We start from the raw sequence: 26,629 nt of genomic DNA on the forward strand, positions 1-26,629 counted from the left end.
AAATTCCATAGAACCACCTAGAAAAGACAAATGGAGAAAGCTTTTCCTATGTTTTGACATATGTTCCTATTCATTTGAAGCTCTTATTTTGCAATCCAATATATTTTATAGAGTACATGTTAAAATTAAAATAACAAAAACTTAAAAGGGCTTGGGAGAACAAGACAGAGCCTAAACTTGGCAATGAAGAAAACAATGTTGGCAACAGATACAGATACATTTCCTTAGAGAAGAATGGTCCATATTGAGGAGGCTGCCACCCAGGACTGTCTCTAGTATCTCTTGTCTGAGTTTTATAATCAAGGGGTACCCAGAAATGTTCTCAGAGGCTTAAGGTATTATATTAGCAGTAGCAAAGCAGTAGTGTTGTATACAGACATTCCACTTGCTTGAATTTAAGTTATGCAGATCAGCATGTTTTTAGGGGAAGCCACAATGCGTCTTATAATCCAAGAGAATCCTTTGTAACATCATAGCAGATGATATCCTAGTCACATTCAGCATATAGTATTAGATCTGCATTCTCCACATCAGGGCAAACAACCTTGCATTATCCTTGGACCACATATTAGGAAAAACATAATGCCACATGCAGTTTTGTCCATATGCTGAAGCAACTCTTTACTGTGGTGATAGGTGGCGCTTATTACCTCATCTCACGAAGTTTAGGACCTGAGTTTGGAGGCTCCATTGGTCTCATCTTTGCCTTTGCCAATGCTGTGGCGGTGGCCATGTATGTGGTCGGCTTTGCCGAAACCGTTGTGGAGCTCCTTAAGGTAAGCATCATTATTTGCATAACAGCTAAGCCTGGGGAAACTTGGCTTGTGTCTTTTTCTACTGTAATGACCACGAATCTAATAAAAGAGTTAAGGGGCAGCCACGTTCATGAATTGGAACTCCTTAACCGTACCGTTTATTCTAATTCGTACAGTTTTGCTTTCTTATTACCAGATCAAGGAAATGTTTCTTAAACTACTGTAAAAGTTTCAAAATTACTAAAGGGAATTAGGGTACTAATTAGATAGCCAATAACCTTGACGGCAGAGGTCCATGCAGGATAAAAATGTAAAATTCAAGGCTCATTACCCATGAAATGTGAAGAATCCCTCTATACTAATTCCATTTTATTTTATGAGGCTGCTAGAACTACTGTATGTTACCGAAAGTATATTCTTAACAATTATTTTCTCACTGTTTATTTTTTTTTTCCAGAGCAGTAATGCAATAATGGTTGATGCAACCAATGACATCAGGATAATTGGTGCCATTACAGTTGCAATTCTTTTGGGCATTTCTGTGGCTGGTATGGAATGGGAAGCAAAGGTAATTTTTTTAAAGCATAAGTGTTCAGAGAAGACAAATAAGAAGCCAGTCTGGCTTGTGGTGGATTGTTGTGGGAATTGAGAACTTATTCTCACTTAATTTTTTACCCAGATACACAGGCTGCAGGTAAAAGAATTATCCCAAGTAAATCTACTACAAAAATGTTCTTTCTTTTTCTTTACAGGCCCAAGTGATTCTTCTAATTATACTTCTCATTGCTATCATAAATTTTTTCATCGGAACTGTTATCCCTAGCAATGCAGAAAAGAGGGCGAGAGGTTTTTTCAATTATCAAGGCAAGTGCTTCCAGTGCTACAGGGCTTCAGATGTGAAAATCTGTCACAGTAAACAAGAGTCACAATAATACAACGTGGCAAGTTGCAGGGGAGACATACTGTAAATAGCAATAAGAAAAGCAAGCAATCATGTAGCATTAAAGAACTATTTTAAAGAGAGAGAGAGAGAGAGAGCATTGGGTTGAGGCATACTGCAATATAACAAAAAAAAACCAGCATGCAATACTCAGTGCATGAATTCCATGATGCCCAGTTTGCCTATCAACCACAGCTCTAGTCACAAATAATGGCACCATTCAAAGATTTAAACCCAAGCAACAGACCTGAAACATCACAGTGCTGCCTCTATTGGATCTCTTTATAATTTCTGTGTTGAATGATGACACCTTGATGACCTTGTACAATGTGCTGCATCACTGGCATAAAATAACAAGTGGTAAATCCTACCCCAAAGTAGGCACAGCAGTGCAAATGAAACCAATGGGCCTTGAGCTTATTGCAAGGAAATCTCATTCCAATCATCTCTGTATCTGAATCACGGACAAAAAGGTAAAGATAAGCTGGGGCAGTAGGGAACAGCACAGCCAGCAAGAAACAGTGGTAGGCAGGAAACTCAACAGTTTACAGGCGAGTAAATTGGTATTATGAGCCTGGCCACCACTCATGGCAAGTGGCAACCCCGAGATGCTCTGAAAACTCCAAATTAAACTTAACACATAATAACTATTTATTTATTTATTCATCCATTCATCCAATCATTCATTCATTTTACTTATAAGGCCACCCAACTTGAACAGTGTGACTCTGGACAGTTAAAAAAACAACAACCAAAACAACAACAGTAATAATCACAAATGCGTGACCTGAGTCACATTCCTACCTTCAGAGTCTTCCTGTCCCTAGATTGGTAATTTGCTCTTGTCCCTTTCAGCTTCCTCCCAATGCACATTTTTCAGCCTGTCCTCAGCTTGTGATGAACTGAACTCTGGCATTTTCTGGATAATGCCCCTTTTGTTCAAACCCGCGTACTTACTTACATCATAGTCCAAGAATCAATCTACACATCAGCTCTATCTGCATAGAAGCAACTACTACGTACCTTCCATATACCTTTGCAGAACAACTTTACACATGGCGACTGGACAGGAACCTTTCATGGCAAACAGCTCATGATGTTCCATTAAGCATTCTGAGTTGTGCTCCTCCCAGGGTGTTCTCTAGAATGGACTGTGCTGAAGGGGTCTGTAGGAGAGAGGGAAAGAAATATAAAATCAGTGACAATGCTCAAGATCTCTGGAACAACCTGAAAAGTTTGCATAGTTCCTTACTTCTTTTGTGTTTGGTTGCAGCATCCATATTTGCAGAAAACTTTGGACCAGAATTCAGAGGTGACGAAGGTTTTTTCTCTGTGTTTGCCATTTTTTTCCCTGCAGCCACTGGTATTCTTGCTGGAGCCAACATCTCTGGAGACTTAGAGGTGTGTATATGCCGAATAGATATCCATAAAACCACAAGACTGTCAAAATACACAGCACAGCTTTAGATAATGTAATGTCTTTTTGGAACAGTAGCATAGTTGCTATTACTATATTTATTAAATATACCATTGAAACACATGGAATATTTGCTGAATATTAAAAATATTTTTAACATTGAAACAAAGAGCAAGATTCAAAGAATCCTAACTGCAAGGAGAGCATTTGCTATTAATTTGAAAACACCTTTTTGCAAGACCTTGTGAAGTGCATTATCGTTAGTTGTCACCAGAGAAATTCTTCTGGATGTAGTTTCACCTTTTCACATAATTTATTCTTTTACATTCATATCTTGCTCTTCTACATTCTGTACTTGATTATAGAGGTAGGAAATCTGCGGACATCCAGACATTGTTGAACGCCAAGTCCCAATTCCATTATTATAATCGTAAAAGATGACGGGAGTTGGAGTCCAACTTCTATACTAGAGGTGCAGAACCAGAGTCCCCAAAGCCATATTTGCTTAATGACTGTGGCAAAAAAGGTCATAAAATCAGACGTGACTCACTTAAAGACTGCCTTGCTTAATGATGGATTTCCAGTCCCAATTGTGGTCGTAAGTCGAATGTACATGACATTTGGCAAACACTACTAATTTGTAAAGGCAAAGCTTACTTACTATCAGTGAATAGAAAAACAAATACCTTTTACCCTTCATTTACATCAGTTATGAAAAAAGTTAATTGCTTGGATTCTGCAATTTCCATGGAACTCCCTTCAGTGCAGTGAACCAGGCCCATTTTCATTTTTTCATAAAAGACAACCTGCAGGATTATACAGAAGTATCCAAAAGTCAACACAGTTTCAGACATATTGCTCTATTATCATGAGTACAAGAGCCTTCATTTAAAGATTGTTGACTTTCTTGTAAATTAATCCTTTTCTAACCCTTTCTATGAGGGACGCTGTGGCACTGCGGGTTAAACCGCTGAGCCGCTGAGCTTGCCGATCGGAAGGTCGGCGGTTCAAATCTGTGTGACAGGGTGAGCTCCCGCTGCTAGTCCCAGCTCCTGCAACCTAGCAGTTCGAAAACATGCAAATGTGAGATTAATAGGTACCGCTTCGGTGGGCAGGTAACGGCATTCCGTGTAGTCATGCCGGCCACATGACCAGGGAAGTGTCTACAGACAAACGCCGGCTCTTCGGCTTTGAAACGGAGATGAGCACCGCCCCCTAGAGTCGGACACAACTGGACTTAATGTCAAGGGAAACCTTTACCTTTACCTAACCCTTTCTATAAACTATAAAATGCAAACGTATAACTTGCAATATTTCTTTCTATATTTCACTGTAATCTTTTTACTGTAACACTCCAGGATCCACAAGAAGCTATACCTAAAGGAACAATGCTGGCCATTCTGATCACAACTGTTGCTTACTTAGGAGTTGCAATCTGCGCAGGTAAGTAATAAGCACATTTACATTCAAGTTCAGAGCGAGAATATAAAGATGTTGCTCACATCAACCTCGTTATTTTTCGTTCCTGTGGATCTGCAACCTCGTAGAACAGATGTTGCTAAGTAAATACGCAGACTGAAACGACCATCACTATTTTACCCTATGTAGAGAGGATTCAGCTGTGACTGAGACAAGGGGAAAATCAGTGGTTAGCCCACTTAAAAGAAAAAATTCTGTCCCAGAGTTGTAAATACCTGCTCCTTTTCCAATTGCCTCTTGCTGCTACGCTGCTCCCATTAGGGTAATAACCCCTGTGTTGTCCAAGCTGGCATAAGACAAGAGAAAAATGCTCTTCTCAGCACCTCATCTATTACTGTATTTGAAATTAGACTTTTTTTTTTTCCTATTATAAGACAAGCCAGTTTCTTCCAAGGCCAGAAAAGGATATGAGGCGCCGTGGGATTCCAGTCACAAAATAAATCTTTTCCGTCTCAAGGGAAGAGCCTACTGGCAGTTAGGAACATGAGTTGGAACTTAAAAGCGTGCCCAGTAGAGGTGCTGCTCTGCCTATCGGACAAGGACAGAGGGTTGGCCTCTTGAAACGTCTTCCTGACTTGGTTGATCCAAATGCTTTACACTACCTATGGACTGGAGGGTGTCTCTGGGATCCCACTTCCCTTCTAAGCCTACAGATCCATGTAGCTCATCAAATGGTCTCTAAGGTTTACTGCTGAAAAGGAATAGCAAGCTACAACAGGCACAGGCAATCTTTGTGCAAGCACAGGATGTGTTCTCTCTCTTTCTCCTTCTCTCTTCCTTTCTTTCTCTGTTTTGGCGGCTGAGAACTCTGGGAGCAGAGTGTGGCATTGATGCAGTCATACTGCTGGAAGGGAGCACTGGGACTTTTCCGACTATCCTCCCTCCATTTTAAGCAATTGGGTTTTTTAAAAAGGTCTATTAGGCATCCCTGATTTATCTGATTTTCTGCCAATAATCAAAACAATGAAACAAAAAACACCCCTATTGCTTGGCAGTCTTGGTGACGTTTGGCCCTCCAGAGACACAGTTCCTCTACTGCAGGATTCTCCAAAGTGGTCAACATTGATTCTCAAGAGTCGATGGGGCTATCCAAGGGGTTGTTAATATTGTTGTGGTGGTTAATTGTAGTACTATTAAAGTAGTATTTGTGAACGTATTTTCATATAATAAATGTTTGGGGGTTGATGAACAATCTGAAACTTCATGAAGGAGTCAATGAGCTGAAGTGTTTGGGGGCCCTGCTCTACTGTATCAACAACGATTTGTCGTTCTTTAAGGTATGATTGGTCCCCACCAACATCTCTGCAATCTTCCTTTAATGTTAAGTAAGGCGCTGTAGGTTAAGCATTTTTCATCTGCACATTTTGTGTATGTTCTGGTTTGCTAAACTGGACAATAAACCCAATAGAAACATCACACAATTTTAACAAACGGTCACATTATTTGCAACCTACACCGCCTCAGGATAACAGGCAGAAATGTGCATACAACATAAGCATCCTGAAATATAAGTAGCCCAGTGATATTATCATGTTGTCACAAGGAAGAGAAATAATAATACCCTGTTATTTCCACAGCTGCTTGTGTCGTACGCGATGCTACAGGGAATGTCAATGATACAGTTGTATCTGGAATGAATTGCAATGGATCATCTGCTTGTGCCCTAGGCTATGATTTCTCCAGCTGTAAAATCCAGACATGTGATTATGGGCTGATGAATAATTTCCAGGTTCAAAAGCATGCTAATTATCCAATTTGTATAACTCTGTGTGTGTTATACCATATATTGTACCTAATAGCATGAACTAATATACACATAAGTATGCAGCTGTGTGTACTGGTTGGCTTTTCAATACTTCCACTGACAATCTAGCAAGTGGGGGTAGGAGTTGGGGTAAGTGGGTATCTGTGTAAACTGAAATGAGCAATTAATTGCAAAGTGCCCCGCCAAATTAAATACTAAGTGATAGAAAATATTTACCCAAACCACACCAGGAAAAGTTGTGTGAACTTGGAAGTTTACTCTCTTTTTTTATTTTTTATTTATTTATTTTTTCTAACTTGCCCTTATTATTATTTTTATTTTTATAAATAACTCAAGGTGGCGAACATACCTAATACTCCTTCCTCCTTCTGTTTTCCCCACAACAACAACCCTGTGAGGTGGGTTGGGCTGAGAGAGAGGGGCTGGCCCAAGGTCACCCAGCCGGCTTTCAGGCCTAAGGAGGGACTAGAACTCTCAGCCCCCTGGTTTCTAGCCCGTTGCCTTACTAGAAACACACACTGTATCTATTATTTACATCTCCACCAACGAAATGTCTCACAAAAGCATTGTCTTCACTATCTGGGTTCTCCAGTAACTCTCCCAGATACCAGTTCAGTGAAGCTGTTGATTTATTACATTGATGCTACAATGCCACCTATTTATATACATGCCCAGATTGGAAATTGTCACACTTCCAAATTCTCTTTGGCTGATACAAAGATTGCTCACTTCTTAATATGTACGTAGCTTGCTTTTTATGGCATCTTGTTCCTAATATGAGTCTCTTCTCCACGGCCTCATTTGCAGAAGAAATAAAAATTATGCCTTTGGCTTCAAAAGGAACAAAACAAGATTCAATTAAAGAACAGTTTTCTCCATAATTTGCCGTGCTGAACAGTCTCACTGACAAGTTGTTAATGGATGACTTAAAAGATAATCAAGAGGAGCTGAAGAACAATGCATATTGTGATACATTTAACAATTGAGGGATTTGCAGATTCTGTTAATAGCCTGGCTCATAGGCTTTCTTTTATTAATATTTTTCCTTCCCAAAGGTTATGAGCATGGTCTCAGGGTTTGGGCCCTTAATCACCGCTGGGATATTTTCTGCCACGCTTTCTTCAGCATTAGCTTCACTTGTGAGTGCACCCAAGGTTTTCCAGGTACGTTCACAGGCAAAACATATTTTGTATGTTTTCCTGTACAGTAACTGTGTAATTTATTAGCTCGTGCTTATGCTGATCAGCTAATCAGCTGGTGTGTGTGTCTCAAGTACAAAGGTGCAGGTCCCATAGATTATGTTAACACACTTTGCAAGATACAGATCTGAGAGGTTTAGAAAAGGCTTGTCAGAATGTCTTGCATCCCTTAACAACACAAAAGGGCTTTCTTCTTCTCTGTTCTGTGAATAGATGGTCCCCGCGCCCACACTCTTAACATAATGCCAGTACTACAGAAATACGACTTATGGTTGTGTCCTAATGGGATGTCCTTAATGGGAAAGCACATGGGTGAGCACTGATCACAAGGTTACTTAAACAACCCAGGGTACCACACAAGGGTGCCGATAGAGTTATTACATCTTTCATCCTCTCAAAAGGTCACTGCGCTCCCAATGTTACCAGATTAATATGGAAGGAGACTGGGCTAAGCAACTGCCCATTCATAATGATGTAAAAACCAAGACTTTAATGATACATCACTTACTGTGAAGGATGTGTTGTTCTTCTGGCAATAAACAAGAGGCCAGAAAAACAAGAATTAGATTTCTTAACCAAGCTCTGCTCTTTTGACAGGCTCTCTGCAAGGATAACATCTATCGAGCACTCCACTTCTTTGCCAAAGGATATGGGAAAAATAACGAACCAATCAGAGGATACATTCTGACTTTCATCATTGCCATGGCCTTTATTCTGATTGGTGGGTACAACTCAAATACTACTGGGTTGGTGTTTGCAATGAGGAAGATGTATAGTAGCCTAACAAAGTTACCAGTGAATCCATTTGGACTAGGTGAACGAGGAAACAATAATTCCAATGGAATTCCATCATAAAAGTTCCCATCTAAATTCTGATGAACAAAAATTAGATGATATATCTTCTACAGTAATGACAAAAACCCCATGATGGAAGGGAAGGGAAGGGAAGGGAAGGGAAAGATGCCATCCACTAAATGACTGAGTTTGTGTATCAGGCTAAACCATTATGTGTTAATGTTTTTGCCTTGCACTGTGTCACTCAAGCCATTATGGTTTATAAGCCATAGTTTAAGCTTAACACAGTTACCACTGATCTCCACAATGTATGAGAATGGGTGAACCAATGGAAGCTTTGCTCTTCCAATGGTTTTGTTTGATGCCTGTCACTCCACTGCTACAGATACCTCCGTAGTCTATATACACCTCGCCCAATCCTTTAAGAAATCAAGCAATTGCCCTTCAAGGCATTTTCTTCAGTGCCTTTCAATGTAGCATAAAGTCTGCTTTTTTCAAATGTCTGCATAAATCAAAGGCCTGCTGTTCCAAACCATTAGCACAGTGAATTCTACCTGCTTTCATAATAGGTTCACAGCACTGATCCCTGGGAGATTTCTGCTACAAATGTTCCCATTTGATCATACTTTATTTCATCTTACACTGTTTAAAATTCCTTTGTGATTTCCTATTTTGAATACACAAAGCTTTGTCATTTTACAATACAGACTTTTTGGTTTGGGTGCACACTGTATCTATTCCATTCTAAAGAGAGAGAGAGAAAGCAAAAGAAATCCTTGATAATTTCTGTTTTGTTTTTTTAAAACATGGAAGACTTAAACAATTACATCCTCATTCAGTATTTCTGTCCAAATTCAATCAGGTCAATTTATTTATATCTGGCTTTGAAATCATAAACAAGCCCAAACATAACAGTAACAAAACAGCCCTTAGCACAAAATACATCATCTTAAATATAAAAATTGCAGAAACAAGCCTGTAAGAATACATTCCTCACAGCAGTAACAAATATGTTCCTGTGATGTAGTACATTAGGTGTTATTGTCAAACAGCCTTCCTATGTTATCTTGAGATGTAAGTAAGAATATATGTATACTCATATGCACATTAAAAATATTTCCAGATAATGCCAAACATTATTTGATCTTAATACACATCAGTAAATATATCCAATAATGCATAGCCAGCCTTTACTTGGTAGAGGGACATATTTTTTCTTTTTTCAAACTTAGCCACCCTCTCTCTAAAACACTCTTGCTTCCCCCCCCCTCTAATCATGATCTGATCATGTCTAAATCGTTATCTTCTACAGGGTTTTTGAAAGGAGGCCCAGTGGCACTTAGGAGTCCCAGAATTTTTTGGACAAAGCTGTGACAAAGACTGTAAAATCAGTAAGCTTGTAGGACCTGTATACCATTACTCTAATAATTTCATCCCCCAAGACACCTTCCAAAGACAATAAGTGGAAAGTGAATAGAGCTGTGATTTATTTTCATTACCAATCTTAGACTTCCAATATAAAACCATTTCTGGATTTTCAACATGAATACCTTTATGGGCATGATGGGGGTAAAGATGCTTTGCAAGGATATAAAAGCATGGAGGATATAGTGAATGGTGCTGGTGTAAGCTAGTTTTAACTATATTTCCTTTTCTTGTTCTAATTTCAAGATGTTAATATCTTAGATTTCCTTACTCCTTTTCTGGGTTCATACCCAAAAGGGAATATAGCATGATAGATATGTATGCATGGATGTATACTTTTAAAATAGTAGCCCATTTCCTTTTTACCCTATTCAGCTGTTTCCTCTAGTATTGCTAGCTAGTAGAAAGATGAGCTACAGACCTGGATGTGTCCAGCAGTACAATGCACTCATATCATACACCTGTAGATTCACCTAGCAGTCAAATACTATAGACATGTACATCCAAAACCAATTCTCTTCAAACAGGCGGGCAACTTACATATATTCTATCACATTTTCTTACAGCTGAGCTGAATACCATCGCTCCTATCATCTCCAACTTCTTCCTGGCTTCATACGCACTCATCAATTTCTCTTGTTTCCACGCATCATATGCAAAATCTCCAGGTTAGTTTTTCACTGACTATTTTCACTTGCATCTACAGTGTATCTGGTAGCTTGGTTTTTTAGACTTTTTCCGGGAGAGAAGATGCTTAAGCAGGAATGGGGTCAAGGTCTACCTTTAACATTTGGGGAACCTGAAAGCTGCAAAGTAGGCATGGCCACATTGCTCATGTGGGTGGAACAGGGCTGAGGCATTTATGTTTTTTATGACAATATGCCTATTTTAGGGCTTCCGTAACAATTTTCACCAAAATAGCAGGCAACTGTTTTCAGGAATTTTCAGGAAATGTAGCTAGAAGGGAGCCACAAAAAGGGGCACCGGGAGATGCATATAATGCTGGATCTCCAGGCTGACGGTCCTCATATTTAAGGTTAATATTATAGCATAGGGTTGTTGTTTGCATTACTTGCTTCAGCCAATCTACAAAATAAATTATAGAACCCCTTCAGGGTGAACTTGGTTCTACAGAGTGTGGTCAAAAAAGTTAAGATGGCGGCAGCAATGGCACGATGGAAGCTCCACCTGTTTGGCAACCCACGTATAAAACAGGCGGAGCTTTGATCACACCCTCATGGCTGCTATCTTTACATTTTTGACCATACCCTGTGGACAACTCTGGTCCAAAGGCAGGCATCCCAGGGAATGCTTTTGGATTTCTTGTATTATTATGGTTAATAAAAACATCTTTTCTATTAAATATCCAATTAATCATCACTTCTTTGTGGGGAAAAAATGCAACACGTCTTCTGTCCAAAAATTGCATAACATGCTGAAGAAAAACTGTGTTTTACTCCTTTGAGGGTTACCTGTTATATTGTGGCATGTGGTTTATTGGGCCACAGCTGTGTTTTATTAGATGCAGGGAAATGACTGAGGGCAGCAAATATATATTGGGGAAGGACAAGCTGGATCCTAACAAGTGAAATAAATCCAAACAGTCATGTCGTGCCAGCTGCCGACTGCTTGAAAATCCTCTCCTTTTATTATTTAGTAACTTTACCAAATCCAAAGAGGCTCAAAACAAAATCATGTACACAAAAATAAAAATGAAAATCACCGTTAAAACCTTGTTCTGCCTGGCAACCCCAATTCCCACATTGGCAGTAATGCTGATTCAACAGGGTGATGCATAGCTGTGGGTCTGCCATGGCTAGGGGTATTTATTCGTTGAATATGGGTTCCCTGAAGAGGTAGTAAATCTGTATGCTGAAAGAAGACCTTTTTTACATGAACTTTTGACAATTCAGCAATATGCCGCTTTTCAGCTGAGTGATCAGAGACCAGTGCTGCCAATAGACCTTTGTTCTATTCATTTATCTGCTTTCCACTTCAGCTCCTCTACTCACTATACCCCACAGCTGTACATTTCATTTCATTATTACTGAGTGTAACAAGGATGGAATCTTTTGGCATCACCCTAAAGGCTCCTGCAAAATCTTCTGTCGGACAGGGAGTCAAAATCCCCCAATAACGTCTACCAACATAAAAGTGATAAGCTGCCTGCCCACATCCTCAGGATGCTGGGGATTCTTAGCCTGTGCCTCCTACTCAGAGAAAGAGTCACCCCCCCCCATACTATTAGAATTCAGTCACCCAATTAAGCCTCCTGGCATTCTATTTAGTACCAATTTCTAAGGATGAATTTAGCAGTGATCAAGCAATGTACATGGAGACCCTAATTTTGCACCAAGGTGGAATACTATACAGTTCAATGAATAATAAATAATAAATCTGACAGGTAGTTGCAATCCAGTGGTTTCTACCTGTCTGGTTCGATCTGGCAGGAGAGGCGTGCTGAGTCCCGTCTGTGAGAATGTCATCTCTCCAGACCCTGGAGGAGAGCCTTTTCTGCCATAACATCTGCCTTCTAGAACATCATCCACTCAGAAATTAGACTTGCCCAGCCTGGGGCTCTGATGGCATGGATAAGCCCGTGTCATGGTTAGTCTGCGTATTTATGAGTTTAACCGGATGCTATTTTGATGTCATTTTGATTGATTTTAATTAATTAATTTATTATTAAATTTATATGCCGCCCATCTCACTATAAAAGTGGCTCTGGGTGGCTTACAAATAAAAGCTATAAAACCATTATAAAAATAGAGGAAGTACTAAAAATAGAAGATAAAAGAGGGAAAGGCAGAGAGAGCATCTTAAGCCACCAACCACCCCCAGGGCTGCCTACCACTCTTGGACCCCCAGGCTAGTTGGCAGAGCCAGGTTTTGACACTCTTCCTGAAGGCCAGAAGAGTGGGGGCCAACCTCACCTTGGGGGGCAAGGTGTTCCACAGGGTGGGGGCAACGGCAGAAAAGGCTCTCCTCCTTGTCCCCGCCAGTTGAATCCTTTAACCGACAGGATCCGCAGCATGCCCTTCCTGCCAGATCAGGTGGGACAGGTCAATGTAATTGGGACAAGACGGTTCCTCAGGTAACCTGGGCCTACGCCATGAGGTTCAACAATTCAGGTTGGTTTTATTCTGTTCTAATTGTGAGCTGCCCAGAGTCATGTATATTAAATGGGTGGCCTACACATTTAATCAATCAGTCAATCAACCAATCAATCAGTCCTCTCCCTCTGGCTGATGAGGAATTGACCCACTCATTCTGACTGTCCTAGGCTGGAGACCTGCCTTTAGGTATTACAACATGTGGGTGTCCCTCTTTGGAGCCGTGCTTTGCTGTGGCGTCATGTTCGTCATCAACTGGTGGGCAGCTCTCATCACTTACGCCATTGAGCTCTTTCTCTATATTTATGTGACCTACAAGAAGCCAGGTGAGGCTGAGAAAACGATGGATTGTTCTGGGGGGGAAAGCTTCAGGAGGGCATCTGGTGCAGATTTCTTTGTATCAGAAATGATTTCTAACACCAGGGTCAGCCTTTGTTCCTTTTTTGCCTGCTATTCGTTAAAACCTCACGTCCCAAAAGTGTTTGCCTGCCCTGCACATAATCGGTTGGTGCGATATCCTTGCTGTGACTACAGCATGGGTACATACATTTGCAGCAGTAACTCTCTGACCCTCACCCTAGCCCAGCTGGCAGTGAAAAAGTTTGACACAGCCAAAATGAGGGGAGGTAATCATTTGGTATGCGAAATTTGCTGGCAGGAAAAAACTTTTTGGCGGGCAAAAAACGAACCGAAGCTGTAGGGTAATTTGTACAGTATTTGCTGCTCTTTTTGCTTTTACTGTATGTATGCTTTGCATAGGTCCATACTGAAATGCATCAACCTTTCACTGTCATGTCTAATTTAGTTACCAGGGGATGTTCTCAGAGGAATGATAAAAAAGGAACATTCTGATTTCAATCCTTCCCTTCTTTGCTCCTCTCCTCTTCCCCAGGGCGCTTTTTAATGCAGCTCTGTGGAAAAGATTTCAAACACGAACATACTTGTTTCCCCTAAGAACACCGCGTATTCACATCTCTGATAACTAATCCTATCTGTCAGATGGCTGCTGCCACTTTAATCTGGCATGCTCTCTCTCTCTCCTGTTAGGAAGGGGGGAAAAAAAATCTCTGGAGATATCTCCAAAGGTAGCTTTTGTAAAACCGTGTCTTTCTAGACTGCCAACGTATTGCTGCTAATGAGGTTTTTATGAGTAGAGCAGCATAACCCTTCTTCACAGAGCACTGAAATTAACTAAAACCTTGTCTTCTGGGTTTTTTTGATCTAGAAGTCTAGAAGCTACACCCTCATGTTCACTTTCTGTTGATCACCTTATCCAAAGGAAACAGTATTTAAAACATGTTTGCTTTCTCTGCCTTTTCTTTATTCGACGGGCCTCCGTTTCCCTCTAAAACACTACATTATAAGCTATGGGATTCTGAGAAGAAGGTGGAAAACATTAATGCAGTGTTAGGCTCACGTCGGAAACAAATAAATAGGTATCACAGTTCGCTTTTGAAAAGTTGTCATTCTCCTTAATAGTGAAATTTGGCCGCAGGTCGGATCACAGTTCAGAAGCCAAGCAGGGCTTTTTTTTAAAAAATAAGACAGTGAATTCTTCAGTCTTGGAAAATTCTCTAAATTGGGCAGAAGCAAATAAGCCTGTAAGTGACGTAAATAACCCAAACCCTCACAAATGATCTCATGAACTTCCAGGACCGACGGAATGTTGAAGACACTGAGATAACAACATGTCTAGAAACTCACTTTAATATCTCTTGTTGCATAGAACCAAAAGAAAATGGATGATTTAAACCAAAGTGAACTTTTATCTGGCAGGGCTGGTTAGAAAATTAAAGAACCTCTCAGAAGAAAGCTGTTCCACAAGCTTTAAGTCTTTAAATTAAGGCCACGTGGGGGGACGGTGCTGTTCTGAAATTGGTGCCATTCCTTGGGTTTCCCCCATGCAGACATAGGGGTCAGCTCCTGATGGCTATAAGCTTCTGTCCTTGTCTTGACTCCTGCTCCAGAGGAAATGCCAGTGAGACAGGACTGCTGCATTTCCTCTAAAGATCCAGGGTAGGTGATTTCCCGCTGATGGAAACTCACCCCTCTCTTCCTCCCAGCTTTTGGTATTTCCTCTTGCCCTATCTCCTATCCCCCAGCCCCTCACAACTGCCCCAGGAGAAGGCTTTGGTACTTCCTCGATGCAGTGGCTGATTAAGTTTTCCTCAGTATACAACAAAAAACCACAAGGAAAGAACGAGGAAAGCATGGGACACTGGCTTGCTATTTTTTGTAGCGCTCCCCCATTGGGCAGGTGGGGACATATTGGCTGACTCAAGCAGGAAAGGTGTAAAGAAAGATAGAGATGACCTTGAAGAAGGAATGAAGGAACCGTTGAGGAGAAATGCCACCCCAGCTTCCTGAGAAGCTGGAAAGCATGAGAAAGAAACTCAATATAACCCTGCCTTGATTCTGTAGCTTTGATAGAAGATGGGGCAGAGGGAAACTCCGATAGGCTTACAAGATTCTGTTTTTATACCTTGCAATAATAAAGTAGCATTCCTGGAATCTCGGCAATGTCTCTTTCTTGACAAGAAGGCAGGAAATGCTACCGACAGCCAGCAGGCAAAACTTGGTGACCACTTTGAAGGGACCTGCATATACTGGCAGAGTAGATTAAAAATTCAGTAAGGCTTAGTTCCACCAGCTGGGCATAAGATCACAACTCACACATAGCTTTCCACATATAAAAACTAAACACTACTTCTTGTTACGATGGATCAAACATACGGTACCTGTAAAATGGCTTGTTAAATATAGAAACTAAAAGTGATGTGGATTTCTTTTGCTTATACAACAGAGGTAAACTGGGGATCATCGGCACAGGCATTTTACTATGTTAGTGCCGTTGACAGTGCACTGGAATTAACTACGGTGGATGATCACGTAAAAAACTTCCGGTAAGTTCTCCAAGGACGTGATTCAGCGATTATCAGATGTAAACACATCATCAAATGTAATGCAGCTCCTTCCATCTTTGCAGGCCTCAGTGCGTAGTTTTAACAGGAGGACCTATGACAAGGCCAGCTTTGTTAGACATTGCTCATTCATTCACAAAGAACAGCGGTCTTTGCATCTGCTGTGAAGTATACATGGTAAGTTCGGCCAATACATTCCAAGCTTGCTTCACAAAATGGCTCTCTTGTTAAAGCAACTGGCAACTGCAGGTTTTATGCACAGAAAGCTAGGTCACAGACAGATCTTCACTATATGAATTGCATCAGTTTTGTTAGTTAGCTCTACAGAAAAATATATAGCATTTGTTTTGAAGGAGAGAGCACTACATGTTTGTCTATTAGATGTCTATCCCATCTTTCATTTAGGAGCTCAAGTGATGTACATAGCACTGCTTCCTCCTATTTTCCCTACAACAACAACCTTGTGGGGTCAGTTGGACTGGGAGAGGGTGATTGGCACAAAATCACGCAGTGAGTTTTGAAGCTGAGGGTGGATGAGAACCTGGCTCTCCTAGCTATTAGTCCAGCGCTTTAATCAATAATCAGACAGCAGTTCCCCCCAAAAAGACTCAAATTGCAATATTAGCTTTTTCATATATAAAATAAACTTTTTTTTTTGCAAGCGTCTGTTCCAAATAATAAAAACATCACAATCCAATGAAGATTTCTTTGCCCCATTAATCTATAATGCTAAGTTTTACTGCTTATTCCAGCAGGTATTTTATTCATGTCTACAAAAGCTTCAGACAGAATAGTTTCCTTTTTTTTATTTATTTACTTGTTTCTAGATTTATATTTCTGCAAATATTTTATATAAGCATGCTGTGTTGGTATAGGTATTTTCATTTCCTTCTCCAGAAACTTTAGCCACATTTAGTTTTATTGACTAATAAAAATTGACATCATGAAATATTGCGAGCTATTTAACTGGGAAAATAAGAGAATGATAAAATAGGAGTATCAGTGTGACTCCCATTAAGATTCTAAATACTTCTTACTTATATCTACTAGTCCTTTGTTTAGTTTATATTCAGATGATGCACGAATCTAAAATTTGGTAGCGATTGGGAAAAATTATTTAAAATTCCTGTAGAGAGTGTTGTCTATCCTATGCCTTGAAAAAAATGAAGTCAAACTATATGATGCATGCAATATACAAACATCAAATCTGCAATTTTTCAGCTTGGGTGCCCTTATTCCATATCCCAAATTTAAGATCAGTACTAGCAGCCAAAAGCTTAGCATTAGGATCCTCTGCAGAAGGGTCCAAAGGCTTCAACTGATGCTTTTTTCCAAGACATCCATCTTTTCTTAGATGTCCCCCAAAAGCAAAGTCATGCTGATATGAAGCTTTAGCGATCCAGTCCTGAATAAGCACATTATTTTCAGGAGATCTTAGTCCTTTTAAGACAGAAACGCAAGTTTAATCAAAAGTGACTACAAGAAACCTTTGCATAATTGGTTCAAATCCATATTCTACATAGCTAGACTAGAAAGCCTTGCCTTTATGTGGTCAACAGACTCATAAACTGTTCTGTGTCAAAATTGGAATCCATATGCATATGTTTGTTTATATAAAATATATCCTCTTCACTTCTGGGGTTGACAAAACATTCAGGGCAGCTAACGAGAGTAAAACCCTTCAAGAAATTACAAAACTAATCTAATCTGAAACAAAACAATTACCAAGCAGAAAGCAGAAAAAAAAAATAGATAGCACATGGCATCAGGTGAAATTTGTACCACCAGTACCATTGAAGAGAATAGCAAACTCCAGAAGCCTCCAGAGAAAAAAAAAACTCCACAATTTAGATGTAATTCCTGAGAATGTCCTTTCTTTGGTCCCCACCGGCTGCTGCATTACTTTATGCAGAACACCATGCCAAAATCCCCAGTCTGAGGAGGCTTTAGCACACAGGTGCCCATGTGAATTTTTAAAAATTATTGTGAATACTTGGAGTCCAATTATCATTGAGCTGCTCTGTTAATCCTTCATGACTTAACCGTTAATTAAAACTCTTCCAAGCTGCATTTTCAAAATGGTCCCTGCTAGTTATCACGAAACTTAAGTGGCTTTAGCAGACGTCCCCTTCCTGAACAGAAAATGAATGGGTTTTTTTTACCAGCAAGCCTCTTTTCAAAAGATTGAATCTCTGCAAAATCTTTTGTGGGAATCTATTTTTCCTTGACACACGTTCCAGTCCCTCACTGAGTTGATTCAGCAACTCCCTCAAAATCATGCTATTGTGCAGGGCATAATGCAGAGCTTCTCTCTAATGTATGGTCATGTCACACAGGGCCCACGCAAGCTGTGCGTTACAGAGATGAACAGCGGCATGGCAACAAAGCAGGCCTGGCTGACGAAGAATAAAAGGAAAGCCTTCTATGCTGCAGTGGCAGCAGACAACTTTAGAGATGGAGTCAAAAGTCTTCTCCAGGTAAGCTGCTTGAACTATTGCTTCAAAGCAGCCTCCGGCACCGAAGAATTTTGGTTTATTCATTAAAGTTTACATCTGGAAGGTATCATGGAAAAGTGGGGGCACTGCTCTTCGTGTTATAGGTTACTTCAGGAATAACTCTGCTTTGAGGCAATGGAACTGTGGGGGGAAAAAAGGAATTAATTCCATATTCCAGTGTTTTTCAACTTGGCGGCTTGAAGAGGTGTGGACTTCAACTCCCAGAATTCCCCAACCAGCATGCTGGCTGGGGAATTCTGGGAGATAAAGTCCACACCTCTTCAAGCTGCAAAGGCCGAAAAACATTGCTATATTCAATGAGCAAGGCCATGTATTAAATTGAGATACTTGAGAGGCACTTAAAATGTGTCAGACTGCTCATGCAATTGCCTGCACTTATGTAATAACTATCAATATTTTATATTAGATCACAAAACATATTTTATATAGTGGAATTAACACTTCATCTTCTAATACTTCACATGGATTACACAGGGGAAAAGAAGCTCATTATTATACAGGCAACCAGATGTTCTAATTGCTGTGAAATTAACAGGACTAAACAATGAGTTTATGATCAGCGTATTAATTTGACTGCTACACCATCAGATATAATGAGCGCACTAATGCTTCTGAAACCAAAGTCCTCAGTATTTTCATTTTTCATTTTTAAAAATGGCCAGGCTGCCTTTCCAATCAGAAAGCACTCAAATTAATTTGCAAAACAACAAAAAAAGCAATTGAAAAATAATTTCAAGATATAGCTTAAAAGTCAAATGAACATCAACAGCAACAGACACCATTACCAATTCTGTACAACCCAAATACTATACTGGCAGAATACAAAATTATTTTCAAATGTTTTCTACTAGGATATAACATGATGTTGGCCGATAGGCTTCTCTGTGCAGAAAAATCTAGAATTCCTAGACTTAACAACTTAGAAAAAGGCTTGGTCTACTTATTCATGCCTTCATATAATTCCATTTGTTTAGATTTTAAGTTGATTACATCAACTTAAACATCACCAAAGTTTAGAACTTCCAAAGTCCACTACCAATACTTAAAAGCACAGCTGTTTAAGCACAAACATGGCATTCACACATGCTGCATGCATTTCACTTGATTTTTCTGAAGTTGTCTAAATTAACCTGATGATCAGCAGCTGAATGTTTAAACTGATCCCACTGAGAAGCATTATGTTTGAGATGATCTGGGATGTGTGGTATCTACTGTGGTCCTTTCACGTATCACACTGGAACAGCATTTCGCCAATTAAGTCACTAGGTTCTCCTGAGCCTTGACTCTTTATGGGCAGGGTTCATGGAGGTGAATTCTGATGAACTGGATATGGTGCTCTCTAGAATGTCTTCTCCCATCTGCAGGCTTGATGCTTGCCCCTCTTGGAACCTTCAGATCTGGGCAGGTGTCAGTGGCTCATTATGGAAGGGGATGTTGGCTACCACTTTAAAGAGACTGTTGTGTGCTATCTCTTAAAGAGGTCTTTCCTAAACCCAGTGGTTTTTGAACAACTACCACTGCTTATTTGGATCCTGTTTACTCAGGGTTCAGGCATGGGTGACAGCTAGCTGCTCTAGCGGATAACCTTTGTTGCGTTAGGGATGGGAGTGATGTGGGTAGATGTTCCCCTTCTCATCCTTTTGGACCTGTCAGCAGCCTTTGATGCCATTGACCATGGTATACTTCTGAGCTGCCTTCAGGAATTCAGGATGGGAGACATTGTTTCACAGAACAATGTCAGAAGTTCCACTCTTTCTTCAGTGGGCATGTGTAGTGAGATACCACAGAGGCCAGTCCTCTTTCCACTACTCTTTACCATCCATATGAAACCACTGAGAGGTCATGCAGTGGTTTGGGGTATGGTATAATCAATATATTGATTAGACCCAGCTTTACATTGCTATGCCAGGCCACAGTGGAGATGCCTGTAATATCTCATCCTAGTCCCTGGAGTTGTTAGAATCTGGATGGGACAAAACAGGTTGAAGTTGAACCCAAGCAAAATGAAGGTACTATTTGGTCTATCTATACCAGTGTTATCTTTTGATGACAAAGTACTACCTTTGAAGGAATAGGTCCACTCTTTGGGGGTCCTTCCATATATTTAAAAAGAATTCATCAATAATTTTTGGAGGGCTTCTAGAAGAGGCACTCAAGATTTGCAAGGGAAGGGAAAATCTAAAGTACTGAAGTGGAGGGTGTCTTTGCCCTAAGAAAAACAATTCCAACTGTATTCAGGAAGGTTTACTCTCAAATAAGCATGCAAGTGAAAGCAGTCTTAGATTGAATGAAGTAGCTGTCCTATAAAAGGTGTTATATAGCACTTACTAAATGTTGTAACTCTTTAAAGGAACATCATCTTTGCTTCATATAAAGGGATCTGCAATCCTGGCATGATTGTGTTAAAAACAATCACACAAGCAGTAGCCTGAAAATTCTGTTGATCTTTAGTTTCCAGACTTTGATTTTTGCATCTAAAGAAATGCAAATGGATGCTACTTTAGTAAATTACATTTCTGCAATTTAAAAATCATTTTATAGCTGAGATGATTTAGAGCTAATCTTTATATGTGCTGCTTGGGTACAAGCATGAAGGACACTCACCAAATAGAATTTAATCGTAAATCCCTCCAGAACATTACTCCCATTATCTTTTGCCATCACTCCTCATTTTGGATAAACCTTGCACATGCATTGCTTTAAACACCATGTTTTATACTGGCAGGCCTCTGGTTTGGGAAGAATGAGACCTAATACTTTGGTGCTTGGATTTAAAAAAGACTGGAGACATGCCACTGCAATACAAGTTGAAAATTATGCAGGTGCCATACAGTAAGTTGAATCTGGAAGTGTGTTATGTTGCTAGAACTAGAAGGATCTCTAAACAGCTTCTTGTTTTTTTTAAAAAAAGGGCTGATTTACCAAAATATTTTTGAACTTTGCAGTTTAAGATCCAGACATGGCAAGATTCAGAGGGAAGAGGAAAATGGCTGTTATTGCTTTTTGTCTACATGAAAAAAAACAACGAAAATGCTTATATGCAAGAGAAGACTACAGTACATTCTAGAGATGTGCACACCTTGACAATTATTTAGAAGTATTTCAGATGTCCTGTAAACACAGCACCTTGCTGCTAGTCATGAAAGAAGCCAGGTTTTTTTTTTCAGACTTCCTTGCAGGCCCAAAGCATGTCTTTGCAAACATTTTTGAAGCAGACACAGCCATAGTATATACCTACTCTGTTTTTATTGCCATATTATAAGTTTGATTCAGTTTAAAATTTACTTAACTCTCATGGCTCAAAATCAAGAAGCTCTGAGAACTGTTGCTGGACAAGAAGTAGGGATTTTCAATAACAAAAAAATTGGCTATCTCAACGATTATTCTTTGGAATAATGCATCACTACTAAGTTAGTTTCAGACTAATTCTTATTTATAGCCTGAATATCCCCTTGGCATATCCAAGTCGCCCCATGTGATCAAAAACACAAAGGATGAGATACGCATGAGCCGCCTGGAAATGTCAACGTACACAACAATTGAGTATCTCAAAGTCAACTTTGTGCTTTCTCTATGGTCTAGATTGCATGTTATATGAATTCTGGAATTCTTCCATATTTTTTTTAATTCAAAGCAGCCTGAATAGATTACTGTAATTCTAAACTGAAAAATGGCAGAATGGGAGAGACTGCTTAAGAATTCCATTTTTTCAGCTCAGAATCATCCAACTAGTGATTTGGGAGGAAGGTACAGAAAAGATATAGAAACAAATGTAGACCTTTCCATATTTGGATGAAATAACCAGTTAGGGAAGCTAACTTTGAGCCGCACCATTCTTCATATGAAATCAGCTGCTACTATACTTGGGATCAACGTTCACATAGATGCAAAATTGTGGAACTCTGCATTAGGCTGCTCAGATCTCTTTCTAGATACAGTATTTAAATAAAGCCTGGTCAGAGGTGAATATGTGGCAAGTTGGAAAGTTGCAACTGGGCAGGAGTCAGGAAACGAAAAGTGACAAAGCATAACAAATGCATTGTAAATGATTCAAGAGATGCAGTCTTGTTCAATGGGAGAAAAGTCTCCAGATGAACTCATTATAGAAATCCAATTATTTTCACTTCTCATGTACAATGGGTATTACAGTAACTGTTGCTATTGCAAGATGAGTAACACTCACTACTCCAATATTATTTGAAGACTTTTTTTAATGTAAACTTTGTTCCAGTGATGCATTCGACTTTGAATTTGGTGTGATCATTGTTCGAATAAGCCAAGGGTTTGATATATCGCAAGTTCTCCAGGTTCAAGGTATGTCAAGACTTAAGAAAATTTCAGACAATTCCTATACTAAGGGCATGCTTTCTGGAAACAAAAACATTCCCATAATAATTCTACTGATTTCTAAACACATGAGTACAAATTTCTTCCTTGAGATTTGGAATACTGCATTTGAAAAATACAGGGGGTGGGGTGGGGGTTCCCCTATGCTAGTGATAAAAGAAACCAAGGACCAAATTTAAATATAAATATGAAAGGGGGAGGGAATTATTAAAATATAAAGGTATAAATATAGCTGTGCTGTTCAGCTGGAAGGCCAAATTACAAATTTTCTCTAAATATGTTTGTGGGGATTTATTTATTTACACAAATATATATATACTACCGGGTCCCAATTCCCCAGGCAGTTAAGGGTTTTTTTGTAGGATATGTGAATTGGAAGTATGAGTTGCCTCTTTTTTCCCTAGCATTTATTTTATTTATACATATATTTATATGTGGCCTACTCCACATATTCTAGGTGGCTTAAAGTCAAAAAGGATAAAAACATACGAAAAAGTGCAGTAATAAAACAGTTACACACTCTCATGTTGGCCAGTCCAGCAGCCAAACAACGGGCACCTTACATCCTGTTCTCCTCCACAAGGGATTTGAAGAAAAACCTAATCTTCACTGCTTATTCTCGAAGGATAACAGCGAAGGGGCCATCCTGGCTAGCTAAGGGAAAGCTGGGCCAGAGAGCAAGGGGTTACAACCAAGGAGGTCACACAATACAGGTGGCATTCTTCTGTATGAGCTTCCACCTGTTAGCAGAGTGGCATTCTGTGCCAACTACAGGGTAGCAGTATAGCATGCTGGCTGGGGAAACCTGGGAGTTGAAGCCCACATATCTTAAAGTTGCCAGGTTTGAAAAACGTTGAACTATAGCTTCTAAGTCACCTTCAAGAGCACCCCCAGATAAAGCAAATTGTACCACTTAACTGAGAGATGACAAACCATGGTAGCTGGTGTTTCCTGGCCAAGGAATAACCTTGTATCTTCTGTGCAATACATTGTTATTTGACAGTCAGATCTGCATCTCTACCTCATCCTTTGTGCAGAGCTGGGTTGAAAAAAATACCATTAGGAGGAAGAACTAAATGGGGGAAAAAACACCAAAGTGCTATTTAGCCTATGGAATAGGCCATTTTTCTATACTGTTCTTGCTTTAAAATGGTTGGTGAAAGTGGTGAAAGGTCCCCTGTGCAAAGCACCAAGTCATGTCTGACCCTTTGGGGGGACGCCACTTTCGCGATGTTTTCTTGGCAGACTCTAGTGGGGTGGTTTGCCATTGCCTTTCCCAGTCGTCACCTTCCCCAGCAAGCTGGGTACTCATTTGACCGACCTCGGAAGGATGGAGGGCTGAGTCCACCTGAGCCGGCTACCTGAGAGAGAATCCAGCTTCCGCTGGGATTGAACTCAGGTCATGGGGAGAGTTTCGGTTGCAATACTGCCGCCTACCATTCTGCACCACACAAGGCTCTTAAAATGTTTAGATAGATGTTTTTGAGGTTTATCAAACGAACTAAAAATAAGCCATGATTTCTACTTCAGATATGTCAAACCTTAGCTAAAGGACAGCAGAATTCGTAAACTATTTTCAAACTAAAGTTTCCAGTTGGAGTTTATTACCAAAAAATGAACCATCATTTATTGTCAAAGGTGAATCCAGATGTTCAGGCGAAGTATAATTAGGCAAACTCAAGTCTATTCTTAATGGCATGTAAAGACCAGGCCATTAGGTCTGTATTTATGATTTTGTTTTTGCTTAAAATTAATACTTGATCATAAAAAATTACAACCCTCTGCTGCCACCTGCTGTTTTTTCCCGAGTTTCCCCACAATTGATCTTTCTGCTAGAATGTTTTCAAAATGCCATGAAACAAAACGCAGAAATCTAACGTTTGTGCCCAATGTTCTCAGCGTAAATATGCATTTATGGACATCCTGAGGCAGAAATTCAGTACAGTACAAAAAATGCTGAAAAAGCAGCACTGTCTTCATTCAAGGGTATCTGACACAAGGCAATCATTAACAATTGGAAAGAAAGGCTCACATTTACCTCAGGTTCAGAGATAGAACAATAATTGACTCCTATCCATGTTTTTCTTTGACAATTCCTAAATACTTATATCACCAGTCTTTATTTTGGTTAACAGAGGAACTGAAGAAGCTGGAGCAGGAGAGGCAAGCCCTAGAGGCAACTCTTAAAGATAGCGAATTTGAAGAACAAAAGTATGGTATCCGTGGATTCTTTACAAGAGCCACCAAACTCAACTTTACAAAGACGATGCCCAGAAAAGGTATAACCTGAGGTTAAAAGCAGTATGTGCATAAGAACTGCCCATAAGTATTTTTTTCCTCCCTGAGGGCCACTTTGAAAATAGAACACTGCCATTCAGACAAAGTCATGTTAGTCTATTGTAACAAAAGCAACATTCTGGTAGCAGCTTAAAAGCAGATTTATGGCAACCCAAACTGTCATGGATCACCAAAGAGGAGGAAATAATTCAGCAAAAAAGAAAATATAGTTTTATGCTAATAACATTTGCAAATGCTGGTATTTTTATAGAGAAGCAAACTGGGACATGATTGCTATAATCAAGAAAGAAATGCTATAGATCCTACCATAGTGCAGAAGACCTTGATCTATTTGCTGGCTGAATCTTCTGGCCCATTGCTAACTGAAGAACCTTGGAAGGCCAAAGTCTTTCTTGCTAATGTTCTGTACATCAGCCATGGTAGCAGGTATGGCTCTCAACAGTTCCTCCAATTTTGGAGCAGTCTTTGGGCACAGAACCTTTTACGGGAGATCTACTACTTCCTCCTCCCCTTTTTTCCAAGAGCTAGCACCCAAACCAAGAGATAAATCCAAGTCAAAACAGAGTATCAGAGGTGATGAATTACTGAATGCGGTGTGATTTGTAATGTAGTACAACATGTTCATTGATTCCTCTCTTTTGATGATTGATTTTCATCATCTTTTGAGTGATGTTGTAAAACCTGGAAGTTTGCTTTTAGTATTTACCTAACCAAAATAAAAATGTCTAAAGCAATTAAAGCTGTGGTGGACCTACCAGATTCCATCCTAACCACATTCTAATACCGTTTGATGGTCACAATGCCAAATAATGGTGTACCTTTATTTGAAAGTAGTTTTTCATGTCCTAAGTAGCAGCTTAACCAAGCAGGAGCATATTATAGGAACTGAACCAGTTTTAGTCCCCTTTTCTTCTACACACATCTCAGGGTATTATGGTACTTTAAATGAGTATTTAATGAGGCTCAGAACAGTTTCTATGGCAGAAGGATCTCCTATTTCTACTGAAAACCCATTTTTCTTTCTCCTGTAATTTGTCAGGTAAAATTACTTTATAAAAATTTCTGTCTGCATGGTGGAACAGAAGCCAAAGTAAAGCATGTGATATTAAAAAGTAGACTAAGTAAAACATCACCCACCAAAATTACAACCAAGTTACATTTCTTTTATTAAGGGTCAACAAAAAGACAAACATTAAATACTGCAATAGTATGTTCATATCAAAAGAGAAGTAACAATAATTAAAATTTACTGGGAAAGCTACTGTAGCGTATACCTAAATGAGAGAAACTAAAATACAGACACAAACTTTTTATAGATGGCCACCAGGCACCAAGCAGCTTGATCTAGATTGAAATTTAGAAACTAGGAAGCACTACTGAATTAAAGAGCACAAATCCTTGGGAGTTCATTTAGATACCAACTTCATTTCTTCTTAGTTCAAGATTGCAGCTCATTCCTACTAGTATATTTAAGAGTGAATAAGGGGAAAAAAGAGAACAGATGACATAACCTGAACTAGTTCAGTGACATCAACTTTTATCTGAATAAATAAGTGATTTTTTAATGCATATTTTATATATTTGCACCAGAATTAGACTACCCCCTTTTAGGCTGAGGGTGGCTTTCAGTCCTGTGTGGCCTACCCAAACTCATACTTT

At 39.6% G+C, this 26,629-nt stretch overlaps 1 protein-coding gene across 1 annotated transcript in view; it reads left to right on the forward strand.

The window, feature by feature from the left end:
* Window positions 1-26,629, forward strand: part of SLC12A1 (solute carrier family 12 member 1) — a 41,856-nt gene that overhangs the window by 8,642 nt on the left and 6,585 nt on the right. The window contains exons 5-20 of the mRNA XM_063313839.1: window positions 637-776; window positions 1,213-1,323; window positions 1,508-1,619; window positions 2,969-3,096; window positions 4,471-4,555; window positions 6,169-6,320; window positions 7,412-7,519; window positions 8,153-8,276; window positions 10,342-10,443; window positions 13,059-13,214; window positions 15,692-15,791; window positions 15,875-15,986; window positions 18,146-18,286; window positions 21,051-21,157; window positions 22,557-22,639; window positions 24,808-24,951. Of these exons, the coding sequence (XP_063169909.1) occupies window positions 637-776; window positions 1,213-1,323; window positions 1,508-1,619; window positions 2,969-3,096; window positions 4,471-4,555; window positions 6,169-6,320; window positions 7,412-7,519; window positions 8,153-8,276; window positions 10,342-10,443; window positions 13,059-13,214; window positions 15,692-15,791; window positions 15,875-15,986; window positions 18,146-18,286; window positions 21,051-21,157; window positions 22,557-22,639; window positions 24,808-24,951 (1,905 nt within the window). The remainder of the gene's footprint in view (window positions 1-636; window positions 777-1,212; window positions 1,324-1,507; window positions 1,620-2,968; window positions 3,097-4,470; window positions 4,556-6,168; window positions 6,321-7,411; window positions 7,520-8,152; window positions 8,277-10,341; window positions 10,444-13,058; window positions 13,215-15,691; window positions 15,792-15,874; window positions 15,987-18,145; window positions 18,287-21,050; window positions 21,158-22,556; window positions 22,640-24,807; window positions 24,952-26,629) is intronic.

The sequence above is a fragment of the Candoia aspera genome, chromosome 13, assembly GCF_035149785.1.
Source record: "Candoia aspera isolate rCanAsp1 chromosome 13, rCanAsp1.hap2, whole genome shotgun sequence".
NCBI classification, from domain to species: Eukaryota; Metazoa; Chordata; class Lepidosauria; order Squamata; family Boidae; genus Candoia; species Candoia aspera.